The sequence below is a fragment of the Pinus tabuliformis genome, chromosome 9 (genome assembly GCF_031772625.1).
Source record: "Pinus tabuliformis cultivar Carrire ecotype Pingquan chromosome 9, CPIR1, whole genome shotgun sequence".
Taxonomy (NCBI): domain Eukaryota; kingdom Viridiplantae; phylum Streptophyta; class Pinopsida; order Pinales; family Pinaceae; genus Pinus; species Pinus tabuliformis.
The window spans coordinates 1935201342-1935217589 of NC_142307.1; the positions used below are offsets into that span (position 1 = coordinate 1935201342).

Below are 16248 nucleotides of genomic sequence, written 5' to 3' on the forward strand. Positions count from 1 at the left end.
GTCAAAATCAAACAGCTCAAACAGAGATACTTGATACTGATGAAGAAGGAAGGATCATATTAGAACTTGAAGGTATACTCGCTACCAGAGAGAAGGTACTACGATCTAAGACTATTAAAGAATATCTTATCAAATGGAAAAAACTACCAGAAGAAGACTCATCATGGGAGATAGAACCTTTTCGCCAACAACACCCAACATTGCCTATGGTTTGAGGACAAAGCATGTTAAAGGAGAGGCGATGATATGAATAAAATATTCATAAATTATAATAATAATAATAATAAATAAATAAATATTAAATTAATAAATTAATTTTATAAGTTGCATATTAATTATGAAAGGGCATTATGTCAAAAGACATGTTTCTTAACCCTTGTGGGCTGTCAACTCTTATAAAGGAGAACCGCCCAAGGACTTGTAAGACATCATCTACTATTGAATAATAAATATATATATTGTTATGAAAACAAATGTGTCATCCATTGGCAAAATTTAGTGAACAAGTTTTACTGTTCCATGCTTCATGTTTAAGTCATCTAAATTGCTATCTATACGCTTCCAATTTCTAAAGACTAATGCTTTAAACTCCTCTTTAGTTAACCATTAATGGTTGAACTTAAAGGGAGCAAGAGGTTTTCTATTTTCAACTTCAAATTGCAGCAAATTAGGCAGATGATCTGATGCTCTTCCTTGCCTCACCCAGGAGTCAGGACTTTATCCTTGCTTTGTAAATAAATGCTCTGCTACAAAAAACCTATCTGGATGCTTATAAATTTCTCTTCCTCCCCTTCATCCATTTCTCCAAGTTGGAACTACTTTCACAAGTATGACATCAACCAACTTTTGGGTTCGAAAAAAGTGATAGAAAAATCCGCATGGTGATCCTTTCTTGCTGCTTCACCCCAGATTTCTCTAAGGTGAAGAGTCAGGTTTAAGTCCCCTTCAACAATAATGTTGTCCCTACAAAAATATGCAGGATCACAGGCCCTTCCAAAAAAGGCTTTCGTTTAGGATATAACCCATACAAATTGATAATTTTGTAATCCATCCACAACTCTTTGGATCTGGCTTCAATTACTATGCTTGCATCTAGGTTGACATTTGAATTTGTGAATGAACCACCCGAAATACCTTCAACATGTATTGAATAGAAATTTTGTTGTTTCAAAAAAGAAGAAAATTACTCCACCGCTTTAGATCCAGAACACATGGTTTCTTGGAGAAGCAAAAGATCAACATTGTAAACAACACATTATTTTGATGGAAAATTGTTTCTGGGCTCCCCCAACCGCTCTGGAATTAAGGGAAGGTATTATTATTTGGAATTCTTTGGGGTCTTCCTTGCTCCAAGGGCCCTATTAGATCGTTTGTTGCTTCCCTTTGTGAAAATTCCTGCACTAGAATCCTATTGCAGCAACTGGTATTATTTCTCCTAATTGTTAATTAATTAACAATTTATTGGCTGCTACAAATATCAAAATAAACACACTACAACCTTCACAAATAAAATACTGTAGAAAAATAATTTGCTGCAAACTGAGAAATGCTAGCACACACACAAAAAATATGAGACAAAATTATCTTTGGACAAATGTCCTCGGAAAAACCCAACTTGGGAAAATCGGTGCAGGAGCTGAGGGTTTTATTATTATGCAGCAGTGAGAAATTCTGAGTACAACTGGATGCCGAAATCTTGCAATCCTACAGAGAAAAATACTGGCAAAAATCTAGTGAGAAATTTCCTCACCCCACAAGGAAACCCTGACACAACTTTCCTTCAGGAACTTGGCTCTCTGACCCTTTGCATTAGCCTTTGCGTTGCTCTGCGCATTCTGCTTGACGTTAAGCCTCTAACTGGTCTCTGATGAAGTCATTATGCTCTCTCCTGGCTGGAAAAATGCTTCTCCAGCACTCCGGGACTCCTTCCCGGCCTCTGGAACTGAAGACGTCTTTCCCTCTCAGCAAATCGAACTTGATTGTAGAAGCTATTGTGCAGCCCTTGTGTTAACTTCTCCGTGGCTCTTTTGCCTCTCTACAAATGCACTCACTGGATCTGGAATACTTCCTCCAGCCCCACTGTCTCTACCCCTCTCACACTACTTCGATCTCTAACTCTCTCAGGCAACTGACTGCTTCTACTCTGGAAATCGATCTTCCAAGAAATCAAACTGCTTAAGTGTGTCCTCCATCACCACATCGACCTCCTCTTATAATCCACTGTTGGAGCACCAACAATCAAGATTAAAACATAATCGATGGCTATGATCATCTTTGGATCGATTCTCGCCTTGACTTAATTAATACTGATTAATTAACCATATTCCCTAAGTTTAGACTTAGGAAACATTTAAACAATGGTTAATAATCTGATTAATTCATTTCTAGGCGGAGTTTCTAGAAACTTTCTGAGTTTTGGAGATCTTGTGAAAATTTCTGAATCTAACACATCAGAAACCCCTATTGTAATATCTGGTTTACTATCTCCTACTTGTTATTTACATTAACAAGTTATTTATTAACATAAACATCGAAGTAAACACAATTGCAACCTTCACAAATATACAGATCAACAACTGAAATAAACTAAGACAACACAAGGAACACCATTATTTTTGGACAATTGTCCCCGAAAAAACCTAATGCGGGAAAACCGACGCAACATATATGAGGGTTTTATTATTAAGAAGATTTCTGAATACAACTAGGGTGCTAGAAATGGCTCACCCTTCAGAGAATATCCTTGGCAACAATACCTCTATCCGGAGACAGATATTCCGGCTGATCAACAACCAAATGAACAATCTCGCAGTGACTCCGACTGTTCCTTGTGTTGGACAACGAAAGCCGCTCCACGCACTCCTCTGGAACCACGTCACCCTCTTCGGAACTGCGCCACCCTCTCTAGCTTTGCGTCAGCCAATCAACTCTCAGTCTGCCCCATTGAATCACCTCAGCACAGCCTCTGAAGCTCACTGCATCCTCTGCGTTAGCCTCTACGGCCTCTGTGTTAGTTTCTTTGGCCCTTTGCGTCCTCTGCGTTGGCTTCCTTAGCATCTGCGTCAACCCTTGTTGCCTCTGTGTCAGCCCTCCTATGCTCTGTGTTGCCTCTTCCAGCACTCTGCTGCCTCTTCCAGCACTCTGTTGCCTCTCTGGTATGTATCCTTCAACCTTGGATCGAAATCCCTTGTTGAACCGCCCCTTGCTGCAACTGATCTCTAACTTGATTTCCTCAGCAAACCCAGCCCCATAAAATCGAATTCTTGATCTCTCTTAGTGAATCTCCAACTGACCCTCAAGCCTCCTCTTATACTCTCTGTTGACGATTCAACGGCTGAGATTAAGTCCCTAATCAACGGCTAAGATTAGATCTGGCTTGATCCTCATTTTTTAGAACTTTGTCACCCATATTATATTAATACACATTAATATTTTAATTTTCCTAAGTTTAGACTTAGGAACCCCATTAAAAATATTAATTATTTAAGATCTCTCCATCTGGTTGGAATTTCCCCAAACGATTGCTGGGTCTTGGAGGTCTCATGTGCCTTAGCCTCTCAACCAATTTTCATGGCCAGAGCACATCCAATGCTACCAAAAATCAATACTACCTCTTACCGAGGAATGTCCTCTAGCAATTCTTCACCATAGAAACATCACACTGATCTTTCGCATCGGTACCTGTGCTGATGCTTGGCTTGCTGCCTCACATCCCCTACGTTGCTGCTTCCTGTACTGCTACCCATGACTCTACCACTGCCATTGCTACATCTGTACTACAACTTCCTCTCAAAATGTTGCCTCATGATGCCCATAGCACTACCATTGCTAACTGCTGCACTGCAACTCAGTTGCTGAGAAGTAAGCAACTGAAACTTCCCCCAAAAACTGACATGCTGGTCAGTCTGGATGCCTCATGATGCTGAAGCTACCTCTGCTGCTAATTTGTGCTGACCCTCTGCTGCTACTGCGCTACTACAAACTGCTTTGTGCCTCTCACACTGCTACAACATCCACTGTGCTGCCTCAGACTTTGGCACTCTAGCTCTGCCACTGTCGCTCCATCACACCTCGCTCCAATCGACACCCGTCACTTTGCTACTATCATTAAGGGCTCACGTAGCCATACGTGATCCAAGAGTTTGGGTACCTCAAGGATCCTGCCCGAGCATGTAGTCCTCCTGACTACAACTCGATGTCACCCCACCTCTTCTCTAGAGGTGCATGAGCACTCATGGCACAATCGTCATCAGTCTCGACATCCTTCTCCGCCTTTGCTAGAGCTGCCTTTGAGTCAGAAGCTTCTCCCTTGCCTTTCTTCCTTGGGCACTGAGATGCATAATGTCCTAGCTCCCCACAGTTGAAGCACTTAACTTTGGAGATGTCCTTCTTCCTCTTGCCTTGTTGTCTCGCAGATGCTAGAGCTGCATCCTCCTTCTCTTTCTTGACTCGAACTCCCTTACCACTACTCCCCGCCTTGGTCAACCTCCTGATCTCTTCCTGTCGAAGAGCTGCCCACATCTCTTCCCAACTGGGGAGAGTCGCTCTGCCCAAAATGCTTTGGACAAACGTCTCCTAGTCCTCGGAGACTGCATTCAGAGCAGTCCTGACCATAAAATCTGTATCCGGTGTAGACCTCATGGAAGTAAGCTAGTTGCAAATTCCTTGCAAGCTGAGGAGGAAGTGATCTATCTCCTCTCCTCTCTGCATCTGATATGACCTCCACTGATTCTCCAATAACATCTTCCGCTGCACGGAAGAGCCCTGGTATAAGGTGGTCAACGTCTGCCACATCTCATTTGTTTTGTTCTTCTCAACAATATGTGGTGTGACATAATCCATGACCCCATCTAGGATCATGCATTTCGCCTTTGCCATGGCCTCCTCATACTTCTCATTTGCATTTGACTCAATTGGGACAGCTATGATTTTCAAGGTATAGTCCTTGATGTGATGTTTATCTAGGATTGCCAAGATCTTGGTCTTCCAAATGACAAAATTGGAAGCCCTGTCCAATCTGTCCTGAGCCCTCAATCCATTCACTGCCATCTCTGCTCCTCTTCTAGACTCCCTTTGAGTCTTGACTTCCCTCCTGGAAATCCTCTTGCCAACTGTCGAATCACTCCTCTTCAATCCTCCTTTGTTGCTGCAACTCGGATTTGGATCTCTTGGCTAGAAATTTGTCGAGGTAGTGCTTTCCTCTACCTTGGTTCCGTCTCCATAGACACTATTTTGTACAGACATAAACAACGTCCCACCAGCTCCTCAAATCACAATCTGCACAACTCCCTTAGCCCCGACAACTGAAGAATCTGAGCCCTTCTGGCTCTGCGCAATCACAGTGAGAGCTGGATCAACTCCTCCTAGCCTTAGCGTCGATCCTTCTTGGCTGAGAAAGATGACCGGGCACTGCGTAGGCCTGATCTGCCCCCCCTCTGCCTCTACGCTGGCCTTTCTCCTGGCTCAGAATGCTGACACAGGCTCTCCGTGAGCCTCTGCGTCACCCTCTTAGCACTGCATCACTCCCCCTCTTGCCTCTTTAGCTCTAGAGTAGCGCTGTCTCTCGGGACAGTTGCTTCTCTGCTGCAAATCCTCAGATTTCTTTTGCTGGTGTCTTTAGTCCTCCTTGATCTGCAATCACTCTGATACCATGTGAAAATTTCTGAATCTAACACATCAGAAACCCCTATTGTAATATTTGGTTTACTATCTCCTACTTGTTCTTTACATTAACAAGTTATTTATTAACATAAACATCGAAGTAAACACAATTGCAACCTTCACAAATATACAGATCAACAACTGAAATAAACTGAGACAACACAAGGGACACCGTTATTTTTGGACAATTGTCCCTAGAAAAACCCAATGCAGGAAAACCGATGCAACATTTATGAGGGTTTTATTATTAAGCAGATTTCTGAATACAACTAGGGTGCCAAAATTGGCTCACTCTTTAGAGAATATCCTTGGCAGCAATACCTCTATCCGGAGACAAATATTCCGACTAATCAGCAATCGGATGAACAATCCCAAAGTGACTCTAGTTGTTCCTTGTGTTGGACAACGAAAGTTGCTCCACGCACTACTCTGGAACTGCATCACCCTCTTTGGCTTTGCGTCAGCCAATCAACGCTCAGTTTGTCCCACTGAATCACCTCAGTTCAGCCTTTGAAGCTCACTGCGTCCTCTGCGTTAGCCTCTACGGCCTCTGTGTCAGCTTCTTTGGCCCTCTGCGTCCTCTGTGCTGGCCTCCTTAGCCTCTGCGTGAACCCTCCTAGGCTTTGCGTTGCCTCTTCTGACACTTTGCTGTGTCTCTGATATGTATCCTTCAGCCTTGGATCAAAATCCCTTGCTGAACTACCCCTCGCTGCAACTGATCTCTAACTCGATTTCCTCAGCAAACCCAACCCCAAAAAATCGAATTCTTGATCTCTCTTAGTGTATCTCCAACCGACCCTCAGGCCTCCTCTTATACTTTTCTTGTTGACGATTCAACGACCGAGATTGAGTCCCTAATCTATGGCTAAGATTAGATCTGGCTTGATCCTTGTAATTTAGAACTTTCTCACCCATATTATATTAATACACATTAATATTTTATTTTGCTTAAGTTAGACTTAGGAACCCCATTAAAAATATTAATTACGTTAATATCTCTCCATCCGGGTGGAATTTCCCCAAACTATTTCTGGGTCTTGGAGATCTCATGTGCCTTAGCGTCTCCAGCAATTTTCATGGCTAGAGCACATCCGATGCTACCAAAAATCAACAGATCTCAGGTATTCTATCCTCTCCACCAAAGTTCGTGGCTAGAACACATTTGATGCTACAAAAACTAACACCCTTCCCCGACCTCCGTTTTTGCCTAGGATTTGGCTTTGGAGACATTAGATCTCCATCCGAAAGAAACAAGGACATCCTGATTTAAGTTAAACTCCCTTGTAAAGACCCCTTCTGCTCAGTATTCTCCCATTTGGATTTTAAGTGGTAAGAAGATTTGATACCAGTCCTAGAGGACTTACTCTTCTTCTCTACAAAGGGTCTTTTGGCTGAGAAACCTCCAAGGTCACAGGGGGAACTCAGAGGATCAGGGGAGACTTCATTTAAGCCAAGGGAGACTTCATTTAGGCCAAGGGCGAGTCTTACAGGGCTATGCTTCTAAAGGAAATGAAAGAGCCTCGAAATTTTGGGAAGGGACATCACTTCCAGAACTTAAAGAGGATTCTGATAGGCCAGGAGAATCCCCACAGGATAAACCCCTTGAACCCTTCTCATGGCTACAGACTGATACAGATATCCCCCCAGGAAGGAATAAATTTTGATAGGTAGTCTGAAAACATTGTCTAAGGGTCAGAAAGGTCCATACCTTTAATTGTCAATATGGTGGCTTGAATGCAAGGAGCACCTTCCCCTTGAATCTGATAAGCCTTTGACTTAGCTGAACATGCCTCTAGAACGTTCTTAGCATCCTCTACGCCCTTAGCTGAAGAAGAAGCCGCATACACTGACTTTTGACTCTTTGTTACCCAGACTTGATGAACTCTTGGTTTGCTTCTCTTAGGGTTTTTATATTCTACAAGCAAGTAACCAGTTCTGTGACATTCCAAGCATCGAAAAGGGATTTGCTAGAAGTCCAATTTCTACACAAAAGACCAATTGCCCCATTCAATCTCCAACTCTTCTGTTAATCCTTCCCTAAGGTCAAATTCCATTGGGATCTTGACCATTCACATATCCTTCTCTTCTTAAAATTTTTCTCCCACCACAACAAAATACCAAAGAGAATTACCAATTCCTTCAAGAATTTTCCGGTTCCACAGTTCCAAAGGAAGCTCAATAAGAACACAGATTTTCTGTACGTATGTCAGAGCCTTGGATCAAAACCTGGCTACGACTTCTTCAACCAGAACCAAAAAGGTCCGCAGAGCCAGTCCTTCAGAATCAGGTGAACATCCTCTGAACTTCTCAGTTTGAAACAAATCCGCCCCCTCACCAAGTTATGAAATCCAGGATACTAACCCAGCACCAGGGTCTAGAACTCAGCGAAGCAATGGTGTAGAGCTTTCCCCTTCACCGTTTTCTCAGAGAACAGCCAACTAGATTCCTCACCATTAAACATTCAACTTCCCCTAAACCTACATCTGGCCCTACCACCATTCTGATTTTATCTGGTTTGATTCCAATACATTTATACCTCATTTTCTTGTAGTTAGAGGATGGGCATAAAGTCCCTTTCCTCCCTAAGCCTTCTGGATCTTTACTGTTGGGCCTTCCTTTTGATTTGTTCCTGAAATTCCTTCCAACTCTTTCCAGGACCTCATAGCCCTGTAATTTCTCTTGACCTGGCAAAGAGTCTTCAGCTCTGGTTAACACTGCACAAAGGCTCAAACCCACACCTTTCTTATGAGTTAGTAGTCGAAACACTTGGTGCAAAATCCATTTCATGAGCAGCGGCAAGTGAAACTTCAGGACATGAATATTTGGCTTTTCTGTGTTGAGCTCCCTTGGAGTGCCTTGAAGATCTGTCCTCTCCTTGGAATTTCTGCAGATTTGCATGTCTTCTATCTGGCAGAACATTCTTTGGAATCTAAAAATGAAAGTTAGTGCGGTTCTCACCTGATACAAGCTCCTTGTTACCCCCCAACCCTATCAATTCTTAATGTGACCTGAAGTTGGTACCTTGAAGTGGAGGATCCTTCACTCATAAACAACAAGGGCTATATCATCCATGATGTTGACCCCTTGGCATAGACATAAACCTAAGATATGAAGGCTGTAGAAACCCTAGCTAGTTCTACTGCAGACCAAATTCCAGGAATGTTTATAAAGGTCTCTTACATAGTGATTCCTTTGTCCGAAGGCTTCTCTCTTGCAAATGTAGCTGTGCTAAGCATTAATTGATGTGTTCATTTGCTATGTTTGTTTCGTTACAAAGAGGAGTCAAAGAATTGCAGAAAAGAAGTTAGAATACATATTGATATTTCTTCCTTCTCTGTAGAAAGTTTAACCTAGTCGCTCTTACATGTGCCATTGTTTGTGCAGCTCGTTCATCTGACAGATACAATCTTATACTACTTGACCCACCTTGGGAGAACAAGAGTGTCTATCGACGAGCAGTGTATGTATTTTCTGGAATAATTTAATTGGGTCTTCTCTTAGTCCAACTTCTGCAATGGAAAATTCATTATTTTCTGTTATCATTCGAATTGTTTGTGTATGGAGCCTGTGCAGTGTGCAATAATACAGTACTGTCTAATCCATTTTGAAGGCAAATGCCAGGATTAAAGTCCAATGCATCTATCAGCTGCATTCTAATATTCGTGTATACAATTTACTGAAGGCACATATTCTGCAATGCATGTAAAAACAAAGTTCACAGTATCTAATCATTCGTTTTAGATTCTCACAACTTACTGAATCCTCTTCCCTAAGCACGCTGTCTTCATAATCACTCATGCGCTTGTATGTTGATGACTGTAATTAGCCCTATAGAGACTGCTACTAACAATTGATAAAGTATATATTTAATGATGGTCATATTTTAAGATAATTATAGGGACTACTGCTAACAATTGATAAGGTGTATATTTAATGATGGTCATATTTATTTACTTTTTTAAGAAAAATACATCTTATAGAATCTCTTTGGCTAAGTTGTTGCCTTACAGGAGGTATCTATGCTGTCAAAGTCACCTAGCATTTGCACCTAACCTCATCCACACCCACTCAGGGGTTTTAACTTTTGAACCTGGTTTTCCATGTTAATATGTCTCATCACTTTGCTGCTTGCCCCTAGACCACACTCCAGTGGGCATTGTATTCAGGCACATTATTAAATTTTTTGGGTTTAAAGTTAAGGTGTGAAGACTAAACTTAATTAAATCATCTATAATAATTGAATGTTGGGGTGTGCTCTAGTGGTTGAGATGAGGTGTCACCATGTTAATGATCCTGGTTCAAACCCTAGTGGGCATAGAACCCTGGATAAGTTGGCTGAGTTTGACAGGTTTGATATGCACCATTAATAAAAAAAATGTAATTAGATGTTGGGAATTTGAAATGAGCAATCACTGTCATTGAGGTTAACGTTTTGGAGAATTAATCAAGTAAGTTTGAATGTTCTGTTCCAATTTGCTGTTGTGAATCTATAATTGTGTTTTAAATCTGCAGTTCGCAATGGTGTTTACAACGTTCTGTTCCTAAGTCAGCTGGTTTGTGTTTGTATTTGAATTCAGTGACTAGAAATTGAAGAAAAAGGTCTGTGCAAAAGGGTTTGACAAAGCTCACCATTAAGTTTGAGAAGTTTCTATGATAAAATACATCAATGTTAAGTAATTTTTTAGAACATAGTATACACAGTTAGTTGACTTTTACTTTTTTAAATCTTCAATTTATGGAAGACAATCCTACTGAATTTCATTTGAGTTTTATGAATTGATTCCAATCAAAATTGAATTTTGTTTAAATTGAACAGTCTCGATGCTGACCAGATTTGAATTTGATTCCAATTGATTTATCTCAAAGTTGATCAAATTTGCATTTGGTTCAAATCAAATTGTCTCCTGCTGATCATATTTGAATTCGATTCAAATTGAACTGCCTTGATGTGGATCGACTTTGAATTTGATTCAAATTGAATTGTCTCAAAGAAAATCACGGAAAATAATTGAATTTAATCAGTTTGAAAAAAATCTTCAAACATTGAATTCCAAGGATAAAATCATCGAATACGGTGACACAGATTGTATGAGAGTGACAGTGGAGCCAAGGAGAAGGCAATCCATGAGACACTATAAAGGATGGACAACAACAGAAGGATTGTGTGCGTGCGTAAGTTTAGAGTGTTGTATTTCTAGTTCTTGTTACCCACCACCAATAGGTGAACCCTATAGGAGAAATTTTCTCCTAGATTCTCTTTAGCTGGCAGCCAGCGGCCCCTTGCAGCCATAGCTCGATGTGCTACTATTCTCAGCCACCTTAGCCAGCCATTGTGTGCCCTCGCTCATCTGTTATGATCGTATGTTTGAAGGTGGGTCATCCAGCCCCAAAGGTATGATTTTTCATTATGTAATTGAGTGTTTATTCTTGCTTTTCTTGGGCACATTTGGATATGGATTAGTGGGGGGATTTGATAAAAAGAAAAGATTTTGACTGTACTCTTGTTCCCTTACCTTAACTTTTAATTCTAAATCTTAGTCCCGTGGGATCTCCTTTATTTGCTATTAAAGCTTTAGGAATGACACTACATGGGAAACCTTGATTTTGGTTGTGTGGTCCTACTTCTCGATACTATATATTTCACTCCTTTCTGCTCATTACGAGCCCTTTCAATTTTTCCCTATCTGGGTCCACAAGGTGTTAGCCTTTCCTTCTCCTTGTTCACATCCTTGGTTGGGCCTGGAGCGATGCCCCAAAGGTTGATGCAGCTAAAAAGAAAGATAAAAGCATAATATGGCCAGCAAGAAATGTACCACAAAATGCAAAAGATGGCCGAGACAATAAAACTTAGTGTGTGGGCAAGAGCCAAACACGAGCTCTACCCCCTCACTATGGCCATCACCATGGTTCTTAGGGCCCCTATGAGTGCCCCTTGTATCATTAAGGAACCTATGATTCTCCCAACTGTTGGTGGGTGATGAATTGCCCCAACTTAAGGAGGCATTCACTGTTATATTTTACGCATCATGCTCTCATCCTGTTAATTTTAGGCAACAATGGTATGTTCTATGCTTTAGAGCAATTTTACTTCAATTTCTTTATTAGCCCAATATCAATATTCATATTAGCAATCACATCAACATGATAGTAAAATGTAGATAGAACATAAACATAAACAGTGGAAGACAAGACAAGACAAGAGGACAGAAGATGTGGCACTAGCCAGGGGACAAACCCCAATGTGGGGAAACGCTTGATCAATTCTTCTTATAGTCTTCAATAGTTCAGCAGAGAGAGATAGTACAATTTGCAAGTTACAATTCTGATAATCTATAATAGCAGCAAAAGGGCCCTAACCAGATAATTCAACGCTGGTCAACAGGGTAGATTTGACCCTCAACAAATTGGTCAACTTTGACCTCCAAATAGCAAGATGAATCAGCCTTCAAAACAACCCAATCAAATTTGGTAAAATAGCAACCCTGCGGTCAGCCCTAGTTGCAGTCAACGCTGGTGAAAGTCAACATTGGCTTCGATTTCTATGCCCAGAAATGTGGCCTGCCCAAACAGAAATACCTTACCCAAAAATGCAGTCAAACTGGTCAACATTGTTGGTCAACGCATGGTCAAACTATCTAGAAATTTGGTTTCCTGAAATTTTGGCCTCTTGAAATTTCACTCTCCTAAAATTTCGGCCTCTTGAAATTTCGCTCTCATGAAATTTCGGACGTGTGGAGGGAGAGAGGCTCAGAAATCCGTACCCAATCAATGAGGAGAGAGAGAGAGAATTGTGAAGATGAGCGTGTCCAAATGAGGCTAAGTCACGTTCTATTTATATGCAACGTTGAAGATGAATAGACGTGACTGTTGGGCTTTTCAGCCTACTTAAGTTTGTTGGCCGACCTTGACAATTTGACCATAATCAAAATAAATTCATAGCTTCATTTGTACATGTCAGAATCAGATGATCTTTAGATCAATCCTACACCTCTTGGAGAGAGGAATCCAAGAAAAATATCAGCCGTCATAAATAAGATGACCCATGTGGAGTTTGGCCCTAGTTGCCAATTTTAACACTCCCTCTTAACTTGGGAGAACTCCATCTGCTAATCCATCTGCCAATCTGTACTTTCTCTGCCATCAATGCACTGCTCTGCTCTGTTGAACTATGAATAAGAAGAAGTGATCGCGAATGTATCATACCATTCTCTACTGACCCGAAGTTTGTCCCAATCAAAGGAGAGTGTGTCATACCACTCTTATTGACCTGAAGTCAGTGCCAATCAAAGGAGAGTGTGTCATACCACTCTTGCTAACCCGAAGTCAGTTCCAATTGATCTCAGATCAATATTGCTCATCCTAGCATAGGGAGTACGGTAGTACACGATGCGTCCATCGGAAGTACTATGGCCCCTATCCTCATTTCCCTACTCATTGGCCAGATGAGAGGTACTTCCCATGAGTCCCAGATTGCATGGCTAGGATGTCTCAGCAGGAGAAGGATGAACCACTCATCCTGCCGACATGTCGCCAAGGGGTATCGCAGGGGAAGGCTGAACCACTCACCCTGTACACAGCAAACCACTAGGGGAAGTGTGAACCACTCACCCTATGGTTGTTCATCGCTCCAAGAAGTACCCCAAGCCCCTCGGAGCTCCCAAAGCTCAATGCCCATCTCATACAGGACCCTCATAAGAGGGTCTCTCCACGACTCCAAGTCTTTTTCAGAAGGCCAAGCACTTGACCTTTCCTAGGGGCTTTGTTAGAATATCGGCAACCTGCTCATCAGTCCTAATGTGATGGAGCCTTATTTCTCCTCGTTGTACCATATTGCAGATAAAGTGGTACATGATATTTATATGCTTGGAGCGATCATGAAACACAGGATTCTCCGATAATCGGATCTCACTTTGGTTGTCGTAGAGGATCACAACAGTATCCAGCACATGTCCAAACAGCTCACTGAAGAGCTTCCTCAACTAGACAACTTCACAGGAGGCCATACTAGCAGTTATGTATTCGGCCTCGACGGTGCTCCAAGCAACCGATTTCTACTTCCTACTTGTTGTCGCACAAAGTGTCTAGGTACCACGACAATGCTCAGAGTAAGGGCTGTCACTCTAATCCTTACTCACTCTGTTTAGACTCTCTCCTAGACAACTCAAGGGGGGTAGTCCCTAAGGTGAATGGATGAAGATAGACTGTGGAACACATGCTCTAGGAGATTTAAGGATGAACAACTTGATGAATTTAGAACAAGTCTTAGTCAATTGAAATGGATAGATTAAAATAAGACACAACCACAAGATAAAAATGATTATAGACCAGGGCCTTTATGTTGAATTAACCATAGACTAAACATAAACAAGTGATCTAGAGCAATTTATAAATGTGGCAAAACAAAGATCATGAATAATTAAATGTCAACGCCTAGAGCTTCTAGCAATTAAATCTCAAATCTAAAAGAATTTATCTTTCTCCTATAGTCAATATGATTTTTAAAACATTAATCGTACTTGACAATAGAGAAATCACAAAAATTAAAATTTTACACTTAACACCAAAGACACCAAGGAACTTTAAATTAGAATTTTAATTATTCCTTAGGCAATTACTTTAATGTGGAAAATGAAGAAATCAAATTTTTAATGTGACGAAAGTAAAACAAATCAAAGGGTTAATAAATTAAATTTTTAATGGGCCATAGGCCACATTAAAATTTTTAATGTGAAAGCGCAAGTCCTCCTTTGATTTATTTCAATCTCAATTCTAAAGTCACCAAAAATTAATTTTTTTTTTTGAGATTTTTTTAGATTTTAAATTTTTTAAAACAAAATAAAAATCAAAATATGAAAACCAAAGTCATAATATTTTTTGAAAACAAAAGAACAAAATCAAAACCATTAAAAAAATAAAAAAAATGAAAATGGAAATGGAGAAACTAGAACCAAATAAAACAAAAATCGAATTTAAAAACAAATCTAAGTATAACCAAAGTACAAAGAAAAAAATTAAAACAAAATCAAAAGGAACTAACTAAAACCCTAACGCATACGATACAAAATGAAACAATATTGATTTTTGTTGTTGTTTGCAGTTCTAAGAGGGATAGCGACGACAACGTTTGGCAGAAAAGCTCGAGCGAATGGCAGATGGGACTCACGCAGGAGGCAACATGCAGATGTCAACAACAACTTGACGGAGGGGCAATGGAGTTGCAGCGGGAGGAGCTCGACAGAACTGTGAGATGGAGTAAGGGAGTTGTAGCGGGTAGTGATGAGGGAGCTGAGAGAGGGAGAGGAGCACAAAGGCCAACGGATGAGGGAGGAGAATGATGCGGGTTAGGAGAGAGTAGCAAAAGTGGCAAATGGAAACGCAGGTCGAAGGAGGGAGTTGACAGAGATAGGAGTTGCAAAAAAAATGATGCGATGAGGGTCGAGGAGGACGGGACGCGTGGGTTTGCAGGTAGAGAAATGAGAGTTTAAGAGAGCAGGGTTTGACGACAGTGCATAGGCAACGAAGGAGAAAAGAAATGGAAAACCCCAGGCAGTGATGGAGAGAATGCAGCAAAGACAAGGAGCTGCAGAAGGAGTCTCTTTCAAAAAAAAAAAATTCGAAATTTTCTACAGCAAGAAGAATAAAAAAGAAAAATCCAGACAACAGTGCCAGGTAGCCAATGGTAGCTTTAAAAACCCAAAATAAACCCAGAAAAACGAATATTACATCAATATATTTTTTATGCTTCAGATTTGGCCTTGAAACCTTTTTAAAATTCCCAGATTTAAAATTTTAAAGCCCTTGGACTGCAAAAAAAGTTGAATAATATCCCTACAAAATGATTTTGAGGCCAGATCTTACCCTCCAGGGCCTAGATCTGGCTTCAAACAAAAATTCTCCTTCAGATCTGCACCCTGTACCTCCAAGAAAAATGAAAACAAAAACACCCAGAACCTAGATATACAAAAATAAAACCCCAGAAATCCAAGTCAGAAAATATTTTTTTTTTTACAGATCTATGGACAAGAATGGTGGATCTATCAGATTTGAGGAGTATGAGTCCAACTCTGCTCCCAGATCTGATAATCTAAGGCTCTCAACCGCCAGATCTATCAATTTTCCACACAAAAAGTTCAATTTTTAAATTTTAAAAGAGGTGCTTAACTCAAAACCCTTCGTATATCACCAATAAAATCTTATGATAAGCCCGGAGCTAATTTAGCTGGGCTCTTCAGAAAACACAGATTGAGAGTTGGTTGGTCCAAATGAAAACATCCCCTAACGCTCGATGATCTCACTCAAGATTTCCCTGCAAAACTCGATCCAGCCATTAAAAATAGAGCGAGAAAATAATAATAAAACCTAGACAAATAGAGATACCTGCTATTACGTTCAAAATTTAAATTATTATTCAAACCCCAACAACTAAGCAAGATCCCTGTATTCAAATCACTCTTCAGAAGCTATCATCAATGGCTTTAGAAAAAATTATGCATGAAAATAAAACATCTTACTGTATTCCTATGAAGAGTAACATCAACAGAAATTAACCCCAAAGTCTTTCTTTATTATTCAGAAAAAAGATTACAC

At 40.6% G+C, this 16248-nt stretch overlaps 1 protein-coding gene across 7 annotated transcripts in view; it reads left to right on the top strand.

Annotated features, from left to right (window-relative positions):
• Positions 1-16248, top strand: part of LOC149156703 (Methyltransferase MT-A70 family protein) — a 300777-nt gene that overhangs the window by 251576 nt on the left and 32953 nt on the right. For all 7 annotated transcript variants that reach the window (XM_089438423.1, XM_089438422.1, XM_089438424.1 and 4 more), the window contains exon 5: positions 9046-9121. In XM_089438423.1, the coding sequence (XP_089294549.1) occupies positions 9046-9121 (76 nt within the window). The remainder of the gene's footprint in view (positions 1-9045; positions 9122-16248) is intronic.